Raw genomic sequence first — 22,384 nt, 5'->3', positions numbered from 1 at the left:
TGTGGGGAATCCAGCAATACAATTTATTCTCTAGATCAGCACATTCAGCAGTGATGCTGGAGGTGGGGAGAGAAGGATGAGGGCAGAGAAGGACACAAAAGAAACAAATACAACAAGAAAATACTGATACAGAAGTATCAATGGAATCAAAAAATAAACATATCTAGTTTAAATTCTAGACAGGATACATTGAATCTAGTTCAATTTTAGACAGGGCATCTGTGTTTAACGCTGAAAAGTAGATTCAGTACAGACAAGTCCATACTCCACTGCTTTCTGAGTCTAATATATAAGACAAACATTTATCTGTTGAATATTTTGAAATATTTTCTTAAAACATGGTGTACAGTCAAATTCTAGGTGGGTCTAGGTTATTTCTTGTTTCAAAAACTTATAAAATTATATATAAATCTTAAAACTTCAAATGTGGAATTCTCTGTACAGATCAGACCACCTGATAACTCCTGTCTTTAAATTTTTAATGTATTCTTTAAGACTATACAGAGCAAACATCCAGTAAACAGTATTTTATTTTCTGACACTCTGTTAATACAATAAATATACAAAAATTTCAAACTACTCAAACATGCAACATCAGAGGGACAGATGAGAAGGGCATTTATATAGAACCAAGACAGTCGTCACCATGATAGCAAAGCATTATTAGTCATTTACAAAATATACAAACATCCCTCAGATAAATAATCCCAATCCTAAGCAAATGACTTCTAGTGCAAATGACTTCCAGTGTCCAAACTTTACTTTGAAATAAATTAGCCACAATTTATTACTAAAAAACAAAAAGTAAATGGGTGCACATTATGCTTAAATTGCTCTGTGACAGGAACCTGGAATTTTTACTGTAAAGTATAAAACATTTTTAACAAACAGCCTATGCTTTCAAAGTGAACACATGAATATTTTCTATTACTGACTAAAGCAAAGTAATTCCTTTAAGGAGTTATGATTTAAAGCCCCTTTCACACCTGACTTTGGACATTACACCAATATTTTTAACACAAATTTGCTCTTTAGAAAAAGAGCAAACTTATAACAAGAGTATCCAAACAAATAGATTCAAAATACCTCCCAACTTTCCCTTACACAAGAGAAGGACCTGTTGGTTTCATGAATCCTTTTATACTCAATAATGACAATTTAAAATAAAAAATGTAATTAAAAACATTTCTGTTTTGAAGGAAACAATAATTAATCTCCTTTCTAATTTTAGAGATCCTCCGAGAAACAAATTTTTATCTGTGGTTTAAGGAAACACCAGTATAGATTTGGAATATGAATTGAATGCTCTTGTGACATTTAGTAGTCAATGTTTTAACCACTATGGTTTTAACCACTATGAAATTATTACAATAAAACACAAAGCATTATATAGTCTAATACCTCTCAGCAGCAGGAAGAATTGCTCTAAAAATTTCATTTGCAGTGCTTACTTTATAAGTTGTACAGGGGTTACTACCAAAGAAAATATTTATGGAAAAATAGCTTTATACTAGGAACTAGATTTTTCTAATAATAATGTAGAAATGTATTTCAAGTATATAAATTTATCATAGTCCCAAATAAATTCAACAGAAAGGTGACTGGATCCACATTACTTGGCCAAGTTATTTACACAATAATTCTAAACAGCAGGAGCTATGTCAGTCAGATTGCTAAGCTGGGCCAGCATTTTATTTAACTTTATAACGAAGAAAGGATGAGTTTTTTAGTTTTCAAGTATTTAATTGGTGTTGATCTGAATTTTTTAAAAATAAGGCTTTGTATTCCACTCAAACATATTTCCCTACATATAAAAATCAGATCAATCTATTCCTTTCTCTAGAAATGTCTGATTTCTCCTTAAAAATTGCTCAAAGATCTCCATGACTTTTTAAAAAGATGACTTGGAAAGGTATGAAGCCAAATGTATTACAATGAAAGTTCTGTGTAGCATGGAGGCAAGTGAGTAGTATAACCTACACAATTAAAAATACACTTAGCTTTACTTTCATATCCCTTCTCAGAATGAGATGAATATTTAAATGTTTTAAGTTTCCTACTTACTTCCACGTGAAAGTCTTGCTACTACAGAATTTAAACAATTCACTTGATTTGTCTCAAATTCCAACGACTGAAGTGCAATAAAAGGAATTCAAGTATGTGTGAAGCATCAGCTTAAAAAATCATTACCAGTGACAATAACAGAAGAAAAATAAGTTAAAACACTGTATATTTCTATTCGGGGACAAAGGGCAACCTGCCTTGTAAAGCTAAGAAAGTTAATACCAATGTTAAAATACAATTTTCATTGTTAAAACACAAATGACACATGCAAACATTAAGTCCTTAATACAACCAAAATTTCACTCCAAGTAAGGGTAGAAAAGACTAACCACAAACAAGGGTATATATATCAAGAACTAAGAAAGCATCTTTTCTTTAACAGCATTTTTTCTAAGACATGAATACTGATTTTTTTTAAAAGAGCAAGTATTATCACTTAATTCTACTCCATCAATTATGTTTGGACTCAACTGTACAGAGCATTGCATATTCTACTGTTAGAATATCTGAGCCCCCAAATCAATTTTAATTTATGAGTATAATATTCTATTTAAAATGTTTCTATGATTTGAAAAACATTCCACCAAATCCTGTAATTATAAATGGTACAGATAAATTCTGAACCAAAATACTAATTTTTTTAAATTTAAATAACTCAACAGTGTTCATGCAAGCTTACAGGTTGATATCAAAAGAACTATTACCCTAAAAAGGAAAATAAAAAATAAAATTGAAATTTACATCAGCTCTTACTGAATGCACACAGGCCCATCATCAATTCATAAAGCTTCCACTCTAGCAAGTCAAATTGAACTTTCCAAACTCTCAGCCTACCCTATTTCTTTCTATACAAAACAGGGACACAGAAATCAAGAATCAATGCACTTGCTCCTAAATGTCCCTCATATCTAATGAAAGACTCTCAAAAGGATTACTGTAGCTAAAACCTAAATGCATTTTTAATCATAATGGAGTACCTTGTTAATTTCAGTGTTCCATCACTGAAATAAGTCATTGAAACATTCATCCCCCAGAAAATATGGAGAATATTTATTTAGCATACAGTATAATCTTTTTCTTTGTGAGGGAGGGGCACTAAAATATTGTTCAAGAAAAAATAATGTTAAGGAATCAAACAAAGAACTTTTCCTGGTTTTAGCCCATGCACAGGTGAACAGGAAACATACATGCTATGGATAGTGTGTATTTTGAACATAAAAATCTTCATAGAATAATACAGTAACTTGAGAAAAATTAGTCAAAAGGTTAACAGTGTGTTGTTGTCTGAAGATTTGTCTAAATCTGGTTACCCTTGAACGCATTTTGGGCTGCACTTGTTGCTGCTGTTGAAGCTGCATTTGCAGCTGCTGTCTGTACGGTTTTATTAGACATCACCCCTGTTGCAAACTCTTGCTGGGCCTTCTCGAAACTAGCACCCGTCGTACGGTATAGTCCATGCACCTATGGAGGCAAAGAGGAAAATGGCAAAGTTTCCAACGTTATATATATTGTCAGCTACAGACATACAAAAATTTAAGCAACTCAGAGAGAATAATCTAAAAGTGCTTAGAAAGACTGGAATGAGGTTAGATTTTTCAGTAATATACTGAATAAAAAAGACAACCCTAAAAAGGAAGTCAAGAATCTCAAGGGAAAAAATGAAATGAATAAGATAGAAGGTGATCTATAGGAGTGCCAAATCTTAAACTACTACAAAACCATAATCATTAAAATGATTTCGTATGTCCAAAATAAGATTGATCATTGGAATAGGTCAGGTAAACAATGTGCAGAAAACAGTAGCATTGTGTTTGAGAAATCTAAAAACTTCAGTTCCTGTTTGGAAAGAAGGACTTGTTATTTGCCAAAAACTGCCAGAAAAACTAGAAAGCAGTTTGACAGAAAGGAGACATAGGCTAGCATCTCATTTCACATATCAAAAATAAGGTTCAAATTGATATGTCTTAGAAATAGTGAAATAATAAATAAGAGGACCAAGAAGGCAGTACCTTTTAGAGTTCATGAGCAAACAAGGGAAAGAGAGAGGATCACAAAAGAAAAAATAGACAATTCTGATTACATAAAACTGAAAAATTTTGAATAAAACAAACGCAGCTAAAATTAGACTTAAGCACTCTGTTCAAAAGAAGTGATCAATCATGATTCCAAAGGACTGATTAGATACATGTTATCTACTTCTTGGCAAAGAAGTGCTGGACTAACTATGGGGCATATATTTCTGAACTTAAACACTGAGGGAATTTATTTGAATAAATATTGCTTCTGTTACAAGAACTTTTTCTTCTAAATTATATGTGGGTACTACATTTGCAACCCCCAAAGAGATAATACAAAATGGATGTACAAAAATATTCATAGCTATGCTTTTCGTGGTGGCAAAAATTTTTTGGAAGATGAGGAAGTGTCTGTCCCTTGACTGGGGAGTGGCTGAACAAATTGTGGTATATGATGTTGATAAAATACTACTGTGCTATAAAGGGATAAGGAACTGCTTGATTTCTATTTGAATTGTAAAGACCTCCATGAACTGATGTGGAGAGAAATGAACAGAACCAGGAGAACATTGTACACAGTAACAGAAATATTGTGGGACGATCAAATGTATTGGACTTTGCTAATAAAAGCAATGCAATGACCCAGGACAATTCTGAGGGACTTATGAGAAAGAACACTATCCACATCCAGAGGAAAATCAGTGGGAGTAGAAACACAGAGGAAAAACATTATTTATCACATGTATAGGGTATATGATTTGGGGTTTTGGTTTTAAAAGATTACTCTCATACAAAAATGAATAATATGGAAATAGGTATTGAATGATAATATATGTGTAACTCAGTGGAATTGCTTGTCAGCTCCAGGAAGGGAGAGAGAAGAGGGGAGGGAGAAAACATGAATCATGTAGCCATGGGAAAATATTTTAAAATAAATATTAAAAAAATAAAAGACAAAAAAATTATATGTGAGGTGGAAGGGAAAAATACATTGTTAATTAGAATATTTTTAATGTTTATATATAACATTAGTTAAAATACACATTAAAATATTAAGCTACCAGTAACCATCTAAAATTGTCTAAAATGACTAATAATCACAGAATGCAAACTAAAACAAGGTATCAACTCATCTATCAAGCTGGAAAAGATAAGAAAATTCACAGATCAAAGGACTGTTTGAAGATAGGAAACCAATTCACTACTAGAGGAACTATAAAAGTAATTTGGAATTATACAACAAAAATTACTAAACTGTTCAAACTTTCTGGCCCAGAGATTCCACTACTGTGACTATATCCCAAGGAGATTGCAGAAATGTTCCGAGCATCACTGTGATAAAATGTTGGCTAGAAAATACATAATGAATAACTGAGGAAGAGGGCTGAATCAATTATAGAATTTGAAGTACTTTAAGGAATGATAAATATGATGAATTTAGAAAACTAGATATAAAGTAGAAAACGGAGCCAAAATAATAATATTCCTGATGACTAAAACATCTCAAAGTCAAAAAGAGGTGCAAATTGATGGGAAATATAGCAATCAGCACTATGATATCAGATTTAGAGGAGAAAAATCTTCTTTCAGTTAATAACCAATAATTGGGAGGAAGGCGGTTCCCCATTCCAGTGACTCTATTTTAAATGTTGTTGTTTTTTTTTGATATTTGACAAAGTATCTGTCACATCAGTCATTTAAGGCATAGTAGGAATTTTAAAAATTAAGTTAAATTTGAATTGTTCTTTTAAGGCAGTGAGTCTCTATATGTAAGTGATTATTCAAAAGTGTTCCCAATTTTCTCTAAGGCTATCACATAATCTTTAATTATTCATTCTCCCTTACTTCAAATTATGAAGTAAATATAACTCATGTAGCACTTTCAGCATGTGAAGGAAAAGGGATGTAATAATAAACTAAAAGGCAGTTCTCAAAAGGCTAGTTACAAGGACATAGGTTCCTCTATAGGCCTTTAACTTAATGATGAGCCTGACCCCTGGTGGATACAAGTAATGGCTAACAACATATGGCTCTTAAGGGATTGAAAAATAGCCAGTTCTGAAGAAAACTAATAACCAGAAAGTAGTTTTTTGTTAGAACTATTCATAATTAATCTCACCAATTCTAGCTCAGACTCAGTATGTCTCAAATTGAATTCCTATTTCCTCTGAATCCTGCTTCCTTTGCCTCTGTGCCAATATCACTTCCATTGTAAGTCTGCAGGGGTCCCTCTTTCTTCCTACCAATTCATTACCAAGTTCTCAGCAATAACTGATATTTATCCCCTCCTTCTTTATTCATTTCCATCACTCTGATTCAGGTCATCATGATCTCTTGCCTCTACTATAACAGTTTTGAAATGATCACCCTGCTTCCAGTCTCTCTTCACTTCAATTCACCCTAGATACAACTTCAAAAACTTATCTTTTTAATGCATAAGAATGATTATGGACCAAACAACATCTCAGAGTATTGAAGGAACATACAGACGTGAGTTCTGTGAATTTTAGATTTTCTCCACCCTGATTAGACTTTAAAATCTTAGCAACCAGGAATGTCTACACCCCTACTTAAGGATTAAGTGGTGAGGAGGATGATCTATGACAGACATGTGCTAACAAGTGACAAATAAGAAATAACTGATAGACCCCTGGGCTGTCCTAAGTCAAGCTTAAGCTACCACTTGTACATGTGAGACACAGGAATGATGTAAAGAACGGTCTATATATTTTGTGTCACCTCCTCCCTCCGCCTACTCCCTCTCTGGCTCATGTGGCTCATGGCAGCATGCTGGGCATCTTGGCGGTTTGGGGGTTGTGGCTTGCCAGTGAGGTGACTGGAGAAGCTCTGCAGCGTGGGTTAGGTGAGGCATCTTACCTGAGCGACCTGGGTGAGTGATTAGGCTGATTCTTCCTTTCCTTTACCCCCTAAAGCACTATCCTCTTAGGAGGCCCCTCATGGCTGGAAACTGAGCTAGCTTTAATCTTCTGAGGAGGCCTTGTGGCTGAGTTCTCTGAACTTCACTTGGCTTATGCTAGGCCGGAGAAAAATTTATACCCTTTTCTCTCTCTTCTTAAACCACCATAAAAATCCCAAACTGACTTGGGCATTTGATTGGGATTGAATTAATCCCTGGTGACCACTAGTATAATATATTCAGTCAATAACCCCTAATTTTACCCCTTAACAATCCTAAGCCACTATTGGTAACTTCTGAAAAAAAAAAGCAGGTAGCATCTGAGAGGTCCCACAGGACTAGAGATGGACAAATGTTCTAATTTTAAAAAGGAAAAAGAAAGACTCATCAAACTACTACTAAGGCACTTAAACTTCCATCTCTAGCAAAAAATCTAGAATTAAACTTATGGAAGGAATGGGTTTGTGAACACTTGGAAAGGAAACTGCTGACTTCTATAAGACAGTATGGGTTCAAAAACATGACATATCACATTAAACTCATTTCTTTTTTTAATTATTATTAATTAAAGAATTAATGATAGTTGATAGCTGATATTTCTATGACTCTTTAGCACTTTACACAGAAGAAATACCTCATTTGGTCCTCAAAATAACCCTGTACAATAAATGCTACAGCTAGAACATAAGAGAGGTTATGTAGTCACACAGTTAGGGAACAGTGTCAGAGGCCAAGGTCCAGCCAGTCTCTCAGTTCACAGGCTTTTTCACTCTATCATGTTGTCTCCTGAAGGATCACTAAACTAGCCTATGAAGGTCAGCGACATCTGGCCAATGCTTCCATGGTACCTGGACACGACAGAGATGGAAGCAGGATCACAATTTCAAGCTGGTGAAGGGCTGTCATGTAGAAGGGAAACTTCTGGCTTGTTTTAATTGGCCCCGGGTGGGAGAGGGATTGGGGAGGGTGGGGAGAATACTGAACTAGGTAGGGTCAATGAGGTACAAGGTGCAGGGATGTAGATTTGAAAGTAATACAAAGAAAACCTTCCTAACATCAGAGCTATCCAAAAGCTTAACACGTTACTTTGAAAAGGATCAAGTTTCTCTTCACGGAAGAGACTTCAAGTGAAAGCTGAATGACGATTTGTCCTAGATGTTAGAGACAGCATTTTTTTTTTCAGATAGTCATTTCCTTCAACCTCTGAAGTTCTTTTGAAAACTCTTTGGAGGCAGTGTGAAACAGGAGATAAAAGTGATCAACTTAACTAACAGTCAAGAGACCTGACTTTGACTCTCATCTTGGAAAATGACTAGCTGAGATATGATCATGGGTAAATTACAAACTCTTCAAATCTTAGTTTCTTGATATAAAAAAAGATAACAACACTGGTACTATACCTCATAGGGTAAAACTTTTAAGTATTTTATAAATGTTTAGAGTTATTATTCCAACTCTAAAATCCTATGATGATCATCTATGCTACAATGTGTACTTTCTAAACCATAATGTGGCAGCAATCACCAAGAACAGGGTGCTAAGAAAGCTTCATGAAAGAGCAGAATTTTAATTGGACCCTACTTACTTGGACAAATGGGGATGGGAGGAGAAAAAACTAAATTACAGCAAAAAGTTATGGCAAGAACAAATTTAAGAGGGCAGAAAATGGATTTTTTCCTCTGACTTTATAAAGTAGGGATACTAGACATAAAATTGGTTTTGTTGATATTTATTCACTGTCCCAAAATGTTGCAAATTTAAAAGCGAATGTGTGGCTCAATTTTGGAAATCCAATGTACAAAATGCAAAAGTCCAAAAAAAAAAAAGATGTTATTTTTCACCTTACTATATATAATCTATTGCCAGGGGCAGCTGGGTAGCTCAGTGGAATGAGAGCCAGGCAGAGAGAAGGGAGGCACTGGGTTTAAATCTGGCCTCAGATGTTTCTTAGCTTTGTGACCCTGGGCAAGTCACTTAACCCCCTAGCCTAGCCATTATCACTCTTCTGAACTGGAACCAATACACGGTATTGCTTATAATATGGAAGGTAAGGGTTTTTAAAAAAAATCTATTGCCTTAAAAGTGAATTCATAATAAATTTCCCATAAATAACAAGTTACTACCATAGTTAATTTATTTACAAATAACTTTTTCATTGTATAAAATAATTCAAAAGAAGAATAGTTTGTCCCAAATAATTCAGATGAGAGATAAACAATATATAGCACCAATGTCATATCACCACTTCACACCAAATGTACCAAGTTATTCTCTAACTTCACAAAGAATCCCATAAAATCCTAGGTTTGGAAAGAACCTATGTCATAGGACTAGTCCAATTCTCATTTGAAGGATGATTTTCTTAGAACATCATCTCTCAATTCAACAATTAAAGGTAACCATTTTAGGCACCATTTGCAAGAGGAGAGTCTCACAGCCGATACACTAAAGGTTGTTTTCATTGGTAGGAGTGGGGGAGTGGGGAAGAAGCATACTATTATACAGGAGTGCAAACAACTCCTATTTCCTCTCCCATTTTCCCTTCTGTTCTGGGAGTGTCTAACATGCTAGTTTTTCTTTTGTCTAAATGTGGGATTCTCCGAGCCACCATTTTCTTTTCGTTTCATGATAATATGTTTCTAAGCTATGTAGTGCATGAAGTGTTGCACTCTCACTTTATTAATACTTTATGTACTCAGTTGAGTTCATTTAGAGAAGGCAATAATGCCTTAAGTTTATAAAACACTCTATTTCCTAAAGCAGAGTTACATATATCATTTCATTTTAATCTTCATAGCAATCCTAGAAGTTATATAATAGGTATCATTAGATCCGTGCTACAGATGAGAAAACTGAAGATCAAAGAAATCAAGTGACAGTCACACAAAAAAAGCTCAGCTCTCAGCTTCAAACACTAGCATACTTCATCCTAGTTCAAGTCACATCCTCACCTACCTCAACTCCAAAAAAGACATAGTAAATAGAGCCTTAGGCCTGAAGTCAGGAAGACCTCAGTTCAAAGCCAGTCTCAGGACCTCGGTGTTTCCTCAACTGTTCAGATAATATCTGTAAAGTGCTTAGCATAGTGCTTGGCACAAAATACTATACAAATGCTAGCTAATTATTGTTGTTGTTTGTTATTATTACTACTATTACTATTAGTAGAATATAATAGAGGAGGATAGACAGACTAATAATACAAAGAAAGACTACTTCTGGGCCAAAAAAAAGAAAAGAAAAGAAATTTCACCCCCCTGCAATATGATACACAGTACAACAAAAAGAACATTCACTGCCTATAGAGTCAGAGGAGTTGCATTCAAATCCCGCCAGTGATGTTTACTCCCTGTGTGACCTATTTCCCCAGCTGTAAAATGAGAGGCTTGAACAAAGTGGCTTCCCAATATCTGTGATCCTATGTCATTATTTAAAAAGCTTGGAAGGAGGGTCACTAGGCACGTCCTTATAAGGAGATGGAAGAGAGGAAGGCAGGGGGGAAGAATATAGGAGTCTCATTTTTTTCCTTCCTGAATAGAATGGGAGGGGGTAATAAAATGTGGCTCCATGGGCTTTAGTGCTCTACTAGAAGACACAGTATGCCAAGTATGTCTGGCTAAACTCAAGGTATAATGAGCTATATGAAGAGGGTGCTGATACTAGGTTACATGAGAACAAAAAAGAGAAAAACCTAACAATAAAATCTAAAGTTGTAGGACTCCTCTTACCTTTTTAAACATAACTAGAGAGATGACTGCAGATGCTGTGAAAAGTGCTGCTATGATCATCATCATGATTCCAACAGGAATACTTTTGTTGAGTCCAGTTAAGGATGAAATCCAACCACTGAGTTGAACCAGAAAAGACAAGGGAAACATATTTACATTAACTCAAATTTTAATACAGGTGGTCACCTCACTTTTCTAAAAACACAGGTCACTTAAGGTCTCTAAATTAGATTTTGCTTTATATAAATGACCCTATGCACATTCTATGTAACAACTTTGTATCTAAATAAAATAGTATAATAATATATATAATATATACTAATGATTATAATATATTAGTAGTGTAAAAATTATTAAATCTAAAAGTTAAAAGAATAATTATACCAAATGTGTTAAAATTTTCACAAAATCTTTTTTTCCAAGATACTTCTATGCCTAGATACTTCAAAAGATATGTACTTGCAATACAGATTTCATTAACGTAACAATTTTCTCCATTGATACAAAGAAGATGTCTTCATCTACTTGTGTACAACTCAAATAGGAATGTGGGCTATACTACTATGCCATACATCCCTGGTGGTTGCATACTTAATTAGTTTTAAAATGATATCTTATCTATCTTTTAATTGTATTTTTAAAAAATTTGTGAAGTATTTTCCAATTACCTTTTAATTTGGATGACAGGAATGTGAGGGCTACAGGTTTCCACTGGCAGCAGTGTTTGACACCTCTACTTTAGTTGATTGTTTTTCATGAAATTGTTATGGCCAAAAAACTTCCTTAACTGATAGTGTGGTCATGAGCCACCCCAGACAAACACACTGAGTCTAAACTCAAAACTTTTTTTTTTAAACCTTTACCTTCCATCTTAGAATCAATACTGAGGATTGGCTCCAAGATAGAAGAGCAGAAAGGGATTGGCAATGGGGGTTAAGTGAAACACAGCCAGGAAGTGTCTGAGGTCATATATGAAACCAGGACCTCCCATCTCTGGGTCTGGCTCTCAATCCACCAAGCCACCCGGCTGCCCCCTAAACTCAAAACTTATAAAAGAGACAAAAGAAAATGCATCTCCAACAGTCAATCTCTCTTCATATACTAACAGGGTATAGCACCAGCACTGCCTTTGAAAAGCTCAGGCTACTTCCAAGCTAACATGAGGCTCTGGAGTAGGACTTCACTGGCACAAGATATTGTTTTAATGTAAATAAAGTAAGGTGCTTCTGACACATTAAAATAATGAAAACTCTCTGGGCTCTTAAGCACTTCCTAATAATACATTTAGTCAAGATTATTTTATGGATGAACATTTAAAATTTCCTCTTTTCTTCAATGTCAAATGATTAGGTTGTGCTTAAAAGAAATGTTTAAGATTTAAAGATTTTTTACATTTTATTTTAAAGATTTTATCCACAACAGCAGATAAAAAAAACCTTTCACAAATTCAGGTACAAAAATACATGCAAGTATATGTTTTAGAAAATAGAGAATATTTTCAGGGTAATAGTACCTGCTGCCATAAAAAAAAAATATATCACATTTTTTTTCTATGACACTCATTGAAGAAAGGGCTACTGATTTATAGTGGTAGTCTCTCGGTGACCGAGAATGACTATTGTCTTTGTGCATTATCATCTATTGATGTACCCTCATGTGGCTTTGGAGTCCAAAGGCTGAGGCACAGTTTGTGGCACATGGGCCATGGGACGCCAGTTGTTACGGGAGGTGCGGTTGTGGCCTGGTGTCGGCGTTCACACGCAGCAGCAAGACGTCGACGTTGTTCATCTTCAAAGGTGGTGGCGGCCTGGTGAATGTGGGTTCTGTCAGAGGCAGCAAGTTCTAGTTGCTTTGGTGTAATGCCAGCCCACTTCAAGTTGGACTTTAGCTGATCCTTGAATCTTGTCTTTGGTCGGCCTTGTTTCCTGAGTCCGGCTGACAGTTCACCATAGAATACCTGTCTTGGTATTCGCTGTGGGTCCATGCGGATGCCGTGTCCAGACCATCGTAGCTGGGTTTTGAGGACTGTGACTTCAATGCTGGTGGAGTTGGCTCTGTTGAGGACTTCCTGATTGGTGATTCGGTCCTGCCATCGGATCCTCATGATTGACCGGAGAGAGGGTTGGTGGAATTGCTCCAACTGCTTCATGTGCTTCCAGTACAGTGTCCATGTCTCGCAACCGTACAGGAGCGAGCTGAGGATCACTGCGTTGTACACTTTGAGCTTCGTCGCAGTGCTTACACCACTGTGTTGGAGGACTTTGGAGTGCAGCCGCCCGAGTGCCTGGCTGGCCTTTTGGATCCTGGCATTGATTTCGTGGTCTAGGGACCCATCGTTGGAGATGGTGCTGCTCAGATACTTGAAAGTGTTGACGTTAGAAAGCTGCGTGCCGTCGATTGTAATGCACGGCTGGTTCGTTGGCCTCCCTGGTGCAGGTTGGAACAGCGCCTCTGTTTTGCTGAGGCTGATAGGCCAAACAGCTCTCCAGCCTCTGACCCCCACCTGACACCCAGCTCTCACTTGTGGCTCCCAGTAGCTACTAGCATGCAGCAGCGGCCACACCCCGGGCAACGGCTTCAACAGGCCGGCTAAACCTTGTGAGGGTAGCCATCGGGTCATCGACCCCTGGTGAACCAGGGCTTTGCTCACCCAGCATGTGAAGACTGCTTTGGCCGAACAGACAGAAGAAACCAACAAGAAGGTTCAATGGCTGAGAGGGCGACGCAGCAAATCACTGTGGAGTGCTTAGGGTTGTTGGAGCACAAAAGACAACACAGCTGACCAATGCAGCTGAGGAAGTCTCCAGATGTAACAATTTTTCGTGCCACTGGACCCAGGCTTCCAATGCCGAGAGAGTGGGACTGTCACTGTGCATCAGCTTTTCCACTTAAATCTCTTTCACGCACAAGTATCTTTGTGCTACTGATTTAAACTAAAGCCAAACTGGACTTCTCTGTTCCTCACTCACACATGACCCTTTCCCCCCCCACCCCCCCATACCACTGCACTAACTAGCTTCCATAACTGAAATAAACTCTTTCCTTAACCCCACCTCATGGAGACCTTCTTGTCCTTTAAGATGCAGCTCTGCATCACCTTTCTTTATTCTCTCCAAATGTGAGTGCCCAAACTACCTTATCATTTAATTATTTACAAGTCAACAGCATTTTGAAATAGCCTACTAATGTGCAAGGAAATAGGTTTAGCCCTAGAGAGATAAAGGAAGAAACAGTCCTTGGTGTCAAGATGTTCACAGTCTGATTTGGGAGACAATCTACTAACAACAGATAGTATAACTGTAGATAATCTTAGGAGGAAGGCATTTGCATTCTACAATACAATACAACAATGTAAATTGAAAGAGCAATAGCAACAAAACAATTGGAATATGCTGTAAAATAATAAAGAACAAGTTTGGTCCCAAAAAAGAAACACAAGAAAATATCTCCCCACTCCTTTGAAAAGGGAGAAATAGGAAGAAGGGAAAGATCAAGGGATATGGTTGATCAGTTTTATAGGGTTTGTTTGTTTTTTTAAATCTTCTCTCTTTAAAAAAATTTTTTTGTTATAAAGAACAGATAGTTCTTGGGTGAGGTGGAAGGAGAGGAATGTGGAGGGGAAAACTAAATGATATAAAGGCAAAAGATATCAATATAAATGTATGTAAAATAAAACAAAAAAGTGTTTCCAGATTAACCTTCTTTCTCTTTTTCTTTATTGACAAGATAACTAAACTGGTAAATCAGGAAGATTTAACAAAACTTACCTAAATTTTAGTAAAGCATTTGAATAAATATCTCATGAAAAAATAACTGCAGATGTAATGCCCCTGCACAATCTGCAGGGATCAAGGAGAAAAAAACACTATCCGTAAGCAGAGGACAAACTGAGGGAGTAGAAACACCGAGGAAAAGCAACTGCCTGACTACAATGGCTGAGGGGACATGACAGAGGAAAGACTCTGAGCAAACACTCTGATGCAAATCCTAACAACATGGCAATGGGTTCGAGTCAAGAACACATATGATACCAGTGGAATCACGCGTTGGCCATGGGGGGGTGGGAGGGAGGAAAAGAAAATGATCTTTGTCTTTAATGAAAAATGCATGGAAATGATCAAATAAAATACTATGAAATAAAAAAAAATAGTTAGATAAAAGAGGGAAATAGAAGAAAGATAGCAAAACAAATGTTTGCTGGGCACATTGACAAAAACAAATTAGGGGACAGTCCCCTTTGACATAAAAGTGTACATTTACAATAAATGTTCAATCAAACTTCAGTTCAATCAACCACAAAAAAAAATAACTGCAGAAAATATGGCAAGATATGAACTAGACAACAATAGTTAGATGAATTCAGAAACAGATAAATCCCCTAAAAGTCATGACATCATTTTGGAAGGAAGTCTCTAGCAGTGGCCTAATGAATCTCTTTATTGGCCAATGCTAATTAACAATTTTTTCAATTTGCTTCTATAATGTCATAGATGACATAGATACCAAAATGACACATGGGAGGAAATTGAGATAGCTGACAAACTAGAAGGCATCTAGGATTCCAAAAAAAAAAGGTTCAACAGAGTAAAACACTGGATTTGAATCTAATAATATGAAAGTTAATATGAACATATGTATACCCACACCCATATTATAACCACCTATATGTTTTTATTAAATTCAAAAAAGTAAGCTCAAAGAAGTAAATGGGAGATTAAGTGCTTATAAAAATTCATCTTAAAAAGATCTAGGGATTTTAGTAGGATGTGAAGTGACATGGCCACCAAAAAGAGCCATGAATTTAAGACTGAATAATTGAAGTATTTGTTTCATCGTGAGGCCTAGCAGGTATCCAGGACAGTCCCACTGTATACTACCCTGGTCAGACATCAGCTAGGATATACCCTGCTCAGTTCTAGAATCCACATTTTTAGGAAAGTCCAGAAAGCAAACATACGGTAATGGGGCATTGCACATGCTGTCATATGAGAAGTGGTGAAAATAATTTGTAAGTTTAGCCTCAAGTCTTAGGAGGGGACCGGATAGCTATCTTCAAATATTTTAAAGAGCTATAACACAGAAGAGATTTTGGACATGTTTTGTTTGGTCTCAGATAATCAATGGATGGAACTTAAAGAAAAGCAGAATCATACAAGTTCAACTTTGGAAAGAAACTCAGAAACAATCCATTTGGGGGTAGAAGGCTCCCCTTCACTAGAAATCTTCAAACAATGCCTAGGTGACTCATTCTTGGGGTTTAAATGGGATTCTTATTCAGGTACAGATTAGAATAGATGGCTGCTATAAGGCCCCTTTCAAGTCTGTGATATCATCTTTCCCATGGCAGTGGTAACTTTTCTAACATGAAGTTTAGAGAGTAGGAACAGACATTCATGGGCACCAGTAATACATTAATTATCTAGAAATCTACATTTATAAGAGGAGATGCCTCCCTAACTCCTCATGTCATCCCAATTGGCAAAAATAAAGGGGGGGGGGGGGCTAGGCACACAGAGGAAAATTAAGTCATTCCTCATAAGTTGGAAAAGTAGGGACTAGCTATTGTACTTAATAAGTACACCTAAATCCTAAAGAAATAGGCAATATAAAAACTATATTGCATCAGACTAAAAACCAACTGAACTATACACCTGTGTTCAGAAAAAAATGTTTCATCTTTTATGAGGCATTGCTAACCTTGAAATCAGAAAAACCTGCATCTGACCATATCAAATTACTTGCTATCTTAGGAAGAGGGGTGAATAGCGAAAGAATTCAGAACTCAAATTGTTTATTAAGTGTTAAAAATTGTTTTTTAAACATAATTGAAGAAATAAGAAGGGAAGGCAAGTGAAGGGAGAAAAACCTAGTTTGGAGTTCTATCTGATAGAACTACTATCTACCAGATTTCTCACACCCCACTCTGAAAGATTAAATAAATTTTTTCCCTGAAAGGTGATAAACCTCCCCTTCCCCTAACTTGATTATCTAAGGGACTAAAGTTTGAACTGTCCTTTGAAGTCACTTCCTTATACCTGTGGCCATATTTAAGTGTCTTCCTATCTATCTGCAGGCAAAAAATGGTTCTCTACATAGAGTTAGGACCCTTCAGACTTGGTATGTGTCCCAACATCTTTTGAACCATCACCTATTACACAGCTGAACATTTCCAAAGAGAGGTGACAAGGACTTTATCTATCTAAGCTAAGTAGGGCTATAATCTTATTAAATATCTTTTCTGTGTTATGAGTAAATAAATATCCCTTTGTTAAGTGATAAATGATCAAATGAGTGTCTTAGGTCACCAAACCTAAATTCACAAGGTAAGAGCCTGCACTGGGCCCACCCATTATACCTCTTGCCATGCATATCCTGGCTATGTGTCCTTGGGGAAGTCATTCAGTCTCTCAATGCTCTAGGTCAGGAGTGTTGAGGTCAAAGAGAAAGGAGGCCATTACACCCTACATACAGATCCCTGTGGGCTACATATTAACTTAAAAAGTCTACATTAAAATTATATTCTATTGCATTTTTATTTTGTCAGATATTTTCCAATTACATTTAACCTGGTTGAGCAGTATTGCACTCAGAATTAGAAGTGGGGGGAAAAGGAAGCATGCTTAACACCTTTGCCCTAGATGACTCTTTAAGACTACTAAATTGCAGAGAATGTGGTGGTGGCATTGGTAGAGGGAATTTCCTCATCCAGGAGTTCCCTAGACCAGTGAATTCATAGGTCTGAACCCTAACCCCTAAAAAACACAGTGTAAAGGTTATTGTGGTTAAAAAGATTATGATCCTATGATTGTATCACAAAACAATGAAAACCAGTAGAGGGTAAAATAAACCTGTGGAGAGCTTGCTTTGCAACAATGCTAAGGAAAGACAGAAAAAAAACAATTGGGGGGGAAGCAGAAGAAACAACAGAATCAGTGTGAAATGGCAGAGACCTCTGCTGATATCTGTACAGGGATCTGTTCCAAGCAACAACAGTGATAGTTAAGTTCAGGCTGCATGGTCATGCATCTTTATGGACCACATATGGAAAGCATCATGTTATCTCAAAAGATGAGGGAGAAAAGATGGAATGGAACAAATATAAAGAGAAGAAATTCATGCAAAAGGCTTGCTATTTATAAACTTAAAGTTTATAGACTTATTTATTATTTATAGACTTAGTACCACTTACAGAAAACAAATTGGTTTTCAAATTTCATGTTCAATCTATTTTTAAAATAACTGTGTGAATATGATTTTCAAAACAACCATTTTCAGCCCAAATGTAATCTTTGAACAATATTGTGTTAATCTAGGTTAAAAAAAAAGTTGATAAAAATCATTTTGGACGTTTTTATATCATAGTATTGAATTCCTGATCTGTATTATATCTCTGAAATATAAAATACAATATGAATACATTAGACCATGAAAATTAATAGAAATAATTAGAATTAAGTAACTTACCAATTGCCCCAGCTCTGAAATCCTGCAGCCTGAAGCACATGTACAGCAAACTGACAAATATACACAAAGAAGAATACAAAGAATCTGAAGGAACTATCACTCCTGAAGGAAAGGAAAAGGGAAAAAAATATTTTTCTCAATATATTTACACTTATTATATAATACAGGAGTAAACAACTATATCAGACCCAAAGAAATAAAAACAGCCACTTAAATACCTATCATTCAAGAAAAAAAGACAATTCTTTTGTCCTGTGTATACATAGTTGAAGAAAACTTTCAAAAAGCATTTTTTAACCTTTTGAGAACATATCAATTTAAGATTTTTTTAGTGAATAAATATGTAAATTGATGTTTATCTTTTGGACCATTCTTCTCCTTAACAACATAGAGACCTATGAAAAATGCTAATTCCAAAAGAACTATAACATTATAAAAATAAAGTCATAGGCTCTATGATTCCAGGTTTCCAAAAAATTATATTCTTTAAAAATTACAAGAAGACCTGACATTCCTGGTGTAAAAATGTAAATTTATGGTAGTGTAAATTTAAATGGCATTGTCTAAACTTTCAACAGCAGTAAGTCAGAGTTTTCACATTAGTTTAATTAGTTTAAAAGTTTACTGTTCACTGAGGACAATGAAAAATGACATTCCGCCAGTTTAAGAGCTTACAACCTGGGAAAGGTGAAGAACTGAGTATATAAATAACTATCAGACAATTTTAGAGTACGATTCATGAATTACAAAACATGAAAAATTTAAGAGTACATAGATGATGCATAGAAGAACAAAGACAAAAAGATTAAATGGATAGGAGTGGCCAAATAGAATGAGAGATTTGAAAAGGAAAACATAAAAGTTGAGGATTGAGCTAGGTCTTGGAAGAAGCTTTCAGCAAATACAGATATGGGAAGAAGTCTACTCCAAGGCATGGGGAACAGAGTAAGCAAATCACAGAGGCCACTGAAAGCTAGAGAAGTAGGCTGGATCCAAAATGTGAATGCTTTATTTGATCTTAAAGTTCAAGTTAAAGCAAATACAGGTTCAGGAATTCTACAAAATTGGTACTCAGAAAATGATACCATCATGATCTTTACTGTTACATAAAGCTGTATTCAAGCAAAGAATATACACATAAACTATGGCTATAAAAACAAAGGTTTGTCCCCCACATGTAAGAAACTCAACCTAGCCAGAGGTAAGGAAGGCACATTAGAGCAGGAAGATGCTCAAAAATGGGGTCTGAGTCAAAAGTCTAATTACTCAAATTTATAAAGACCTAAATCAATTGTAGAAAAAAATCAAGCCATTCCCCAGTTGATAAATGGGCAAGGGACATGAATAGGCAATTTTCAGATAAAGAAATCAAAATTATTAATAAGAATATGAAAAAGTGTTCCAAATCTCTTATAATCAGAGAAATACAAATCAAAACAACTCTGAGGTATCACCTCACACCTAGCAGATTAGCTAACATGATGGCAAAGTAATAAATGTTGGAGGAGGTGTGGCAAAATTGGGACATTAATAAATGCATTGCTGGTGGAGTTGTGAATTGATCCAATCATTCTGGAGGGCAATTTGGAACTATGTCCAAAGGGCGATAAAAGACTGTCTGCCCTTTGATCCAGCCATAGCACTGCTGGGTTTGTACCCCAAAGAGATAATAAGGAAAAAGACTTGTACAAGAATATTCATAGCTGCGCTCTTTGTGGTGGCCAAAAATTGGAAAATGAGGGAATGCCCTTCAATTGGGGAATGGCTGAACAAATTATGGTATGTGTTGATGATGGAATACTATTGTGCCCAAAGGAATAATAAAGTGGAGGAATTCTATGGGGACTGGAACAACTTCCAGGAATTGATGCAGAGGGAGAGGAGCAGAACCAGGAGGACATTGTACACAGAGACTGATGCACTGTGGTACAATCAAATGTAATGGACTTCTCCATTAGTGGCAATGCAGTGATCCTGAACAACTTGGAGGAATCTATGAGAAAAACCACTATCCACATTCAGAGGAAAAACTGTGGGAAGAAAAACACAGAAGAAAAACAACTACTTGGTCACATGGGTTGATCGGAATATGATTGGGGATGTAGACTCTAAATGATCAACCTGGTACAAAAGTCAATAATATGGAAATTTGATCAAGGACACAAGTAAAACCCAGTGGAATTGTGCGTGCTGGCTTCGGGAGGGTGTGGGGGGAAGGGAGGGAAAGAACAAGAAGGATCTAATGTTAAAAAAGGCAGAAGAATGGCTTATTAAGGGCCCAGTAGCAGATCAAGGCTTCATCCAATCAAAAAGATGCAAGCGTTATATATATGATTCAAGAGGTTACAATGGAAAAGAGCACTGTTTTGTCTATAGTATCAAGATCGTTTAGCCTAAGTGACTCCATATTGGAGTCCTATCATCATAAATATAACATCAAACAATAATTACAACATCAGCAATAGAAAGCTTTTAACTGTCATAATGAATTACCTTAACTGCCAGAATAAGGCCTTTGTATTTTATTCAGGATATAATGGGGGATCCAAAGAAGTTTTCTGAATAGAGAAGTGACCCTCTCACATTATTAGATTATTTTTGGTGAATGTGAATGTTGGAATGGAGGGAGGAATGAAGAGGAGGAAACCAGTTAAAAGAAACTTAACATGATATCATGATAAGATAACCATGGTGGAGGTATCTAACAAGCATCTGATATTACACAACTAGCTCTGAGAGAAAGGCAGAGAGAGGGGGAGGCTGAGGCCTTTAATAAAGAAGCTAAATAGAAATAAAACAATAAGATAAAGGAGGTAAATGAGATCGGCAAGAGGGAACAATATCAAGAGAAAAGAGAGAGTAAAGGAAAAAGCCTTGGGGATGGAGGTGGGGTTCATTCCTATTTAGAAGGATGAGGAGAAAGAAGATCCAGTAAAGACAACCAAGAAGAAATAGACTGAGGAAGAGAGGCAAGGAACAGTGCCATAGAGGTCAACGGAGAAAAAATTATAAAGATGCTCAAATACTGCAAAAAGGTCAAATAGAATAAAAACTAAGAGAAAAGACTATTAGATTTGCCAGGAAGAATCCTCTAGTGACATTTAGAGAACAATTTAAGCCTGGTAGAAATGGATGCCATATTGCACAGGTTTTAGGAATTAGTGATGTGGAAAAAGAAGACAATATGCATAGACATAGATTAGGAGTAAATGAAAGATCAATCAAGTAGCCCTTCTAAGCACCTACTTTACTATGTGTGTGGCAGTAGGGCCACAAAGACTACAATGAAATTGTCCTTGCCCTCGAGGAATTTATATTCTATCAAGAAGTTACGTAACCCATTAGCATTTATTAAACACTGACTTTGAGCCAGGCATTGTGATAAATACATAAAGTAAGCCCTTAATACTTAAAAAAGTAGCCTCACATATAAATCAGTATATACAAAAAAACAGAAGGTAATTGCTGAGAAGATACACAAAGACTCATGTAGGATAATGGTTTACAGGAATGGTAAGGTCAAAGTAGGTTTGGCTTTGTTTGCTTAAATAAGATAAAGAGAGCTGCATGTTTGCAGATGTGGGAAATGCACATGAAGATACAAGAGAAAGAAAAAGGATAACCAGAGGAACCACACTAGAATACAGAGAAGGAATGGGATGAAGGCAACAGGTGGATTGGTGGGTACACTTCGGAAAAAGAGCAGATCATCTTACTGGAATCTGAGAGTAAGACAAAAAGTGAGATGTGCCATATAAGTCTTCTTCCACGATATGAAGAATATGAGATTCGTATTGCATATCAACACTAGAAAAATCTATATCAGAATGTTTATCTTCTGGGAATGGTGGAGGTGAGGGAGGGAAAGAATTTGAATTGCAAAAGGTCAGAAAACAATTATTAAAAATTGTTTCTACATGTAATTGAAAAAATTAATAGTCAAAGAAAGAAAGAAGAGAAAATGAGAGAAGATTTAAACTATGGAGGAAGGGAGATGAAGGAGCTCACACTTGATACTCTTAATCTTCTCTGTAAAGTTGGAGGCAAAGTTCTCTGTTGAAAAAGGTAGGTATGGAATTGGGAACTTGAGGTTTGAAACTGCAACTTACAGAACAAAATGCCAACTCCTTAGTCTAGTATGTAAGGCTTTTCACACATCTCCTAATTTACCTTCCATATTATTCTCCTTATTCTCTATG

The 22,384-nt window shown here is 36.0% G+C and overlaps 1 protein-coding gene across 3 annotated transcripts in view; it reads right to left on the bottom strand.

The window, feature by feature from the left end:
- Positions 1-22,384, bottom strand: part of SCAMP1 (secretory carrier membrane protein 1) — a 150,462-nt gene continuing 128,078 nt past the window's right edge. For all 3 annotated transcript variants that reach the window (XM_007486437.3, XM_007486438.3, XM_007486439.3), the window contains 3 exons: positions 18,186-18,287; positions 10,722-10,839; positions 1-3,525 (listed from right to left, as the gene is read on the bottom strand). In XM_007486437.3, coding sequence (XP_007486499.1) covers positions 3,361-3,525; positions 10,722-10,839; positions 18,186-18,287 — 385 coding nt within the window. In that variant the 3' untranslated portion in view covers positions 1-3,360. The remainder of the gene's footprint in view (positions 3,526-10,721; positions 10,840-18,185; positions 18,288-22,384) is intronic.

Source organism: Monodelphis domestica, chromosome 3 (genome assembly GCF_027887165.1).
Source record: "Monodelphis domestica isolate mMonDom1 chromosome 3, mMonDom1.pri, whole genome shotgun sequence".
Taxonomy (NCBI): domain Eukaryota; kingdom Metazoa; phylum Chordata; class Mammalia; order Didelphimorphia; family Didelphidae; genus Monodelphis; species Monodelphis domestica.
The sequence above is the reverse complement of the archived record's forward strand: the minus strand, read 5'-3'. Positions and strand labels throughout refer to the sequence as shown.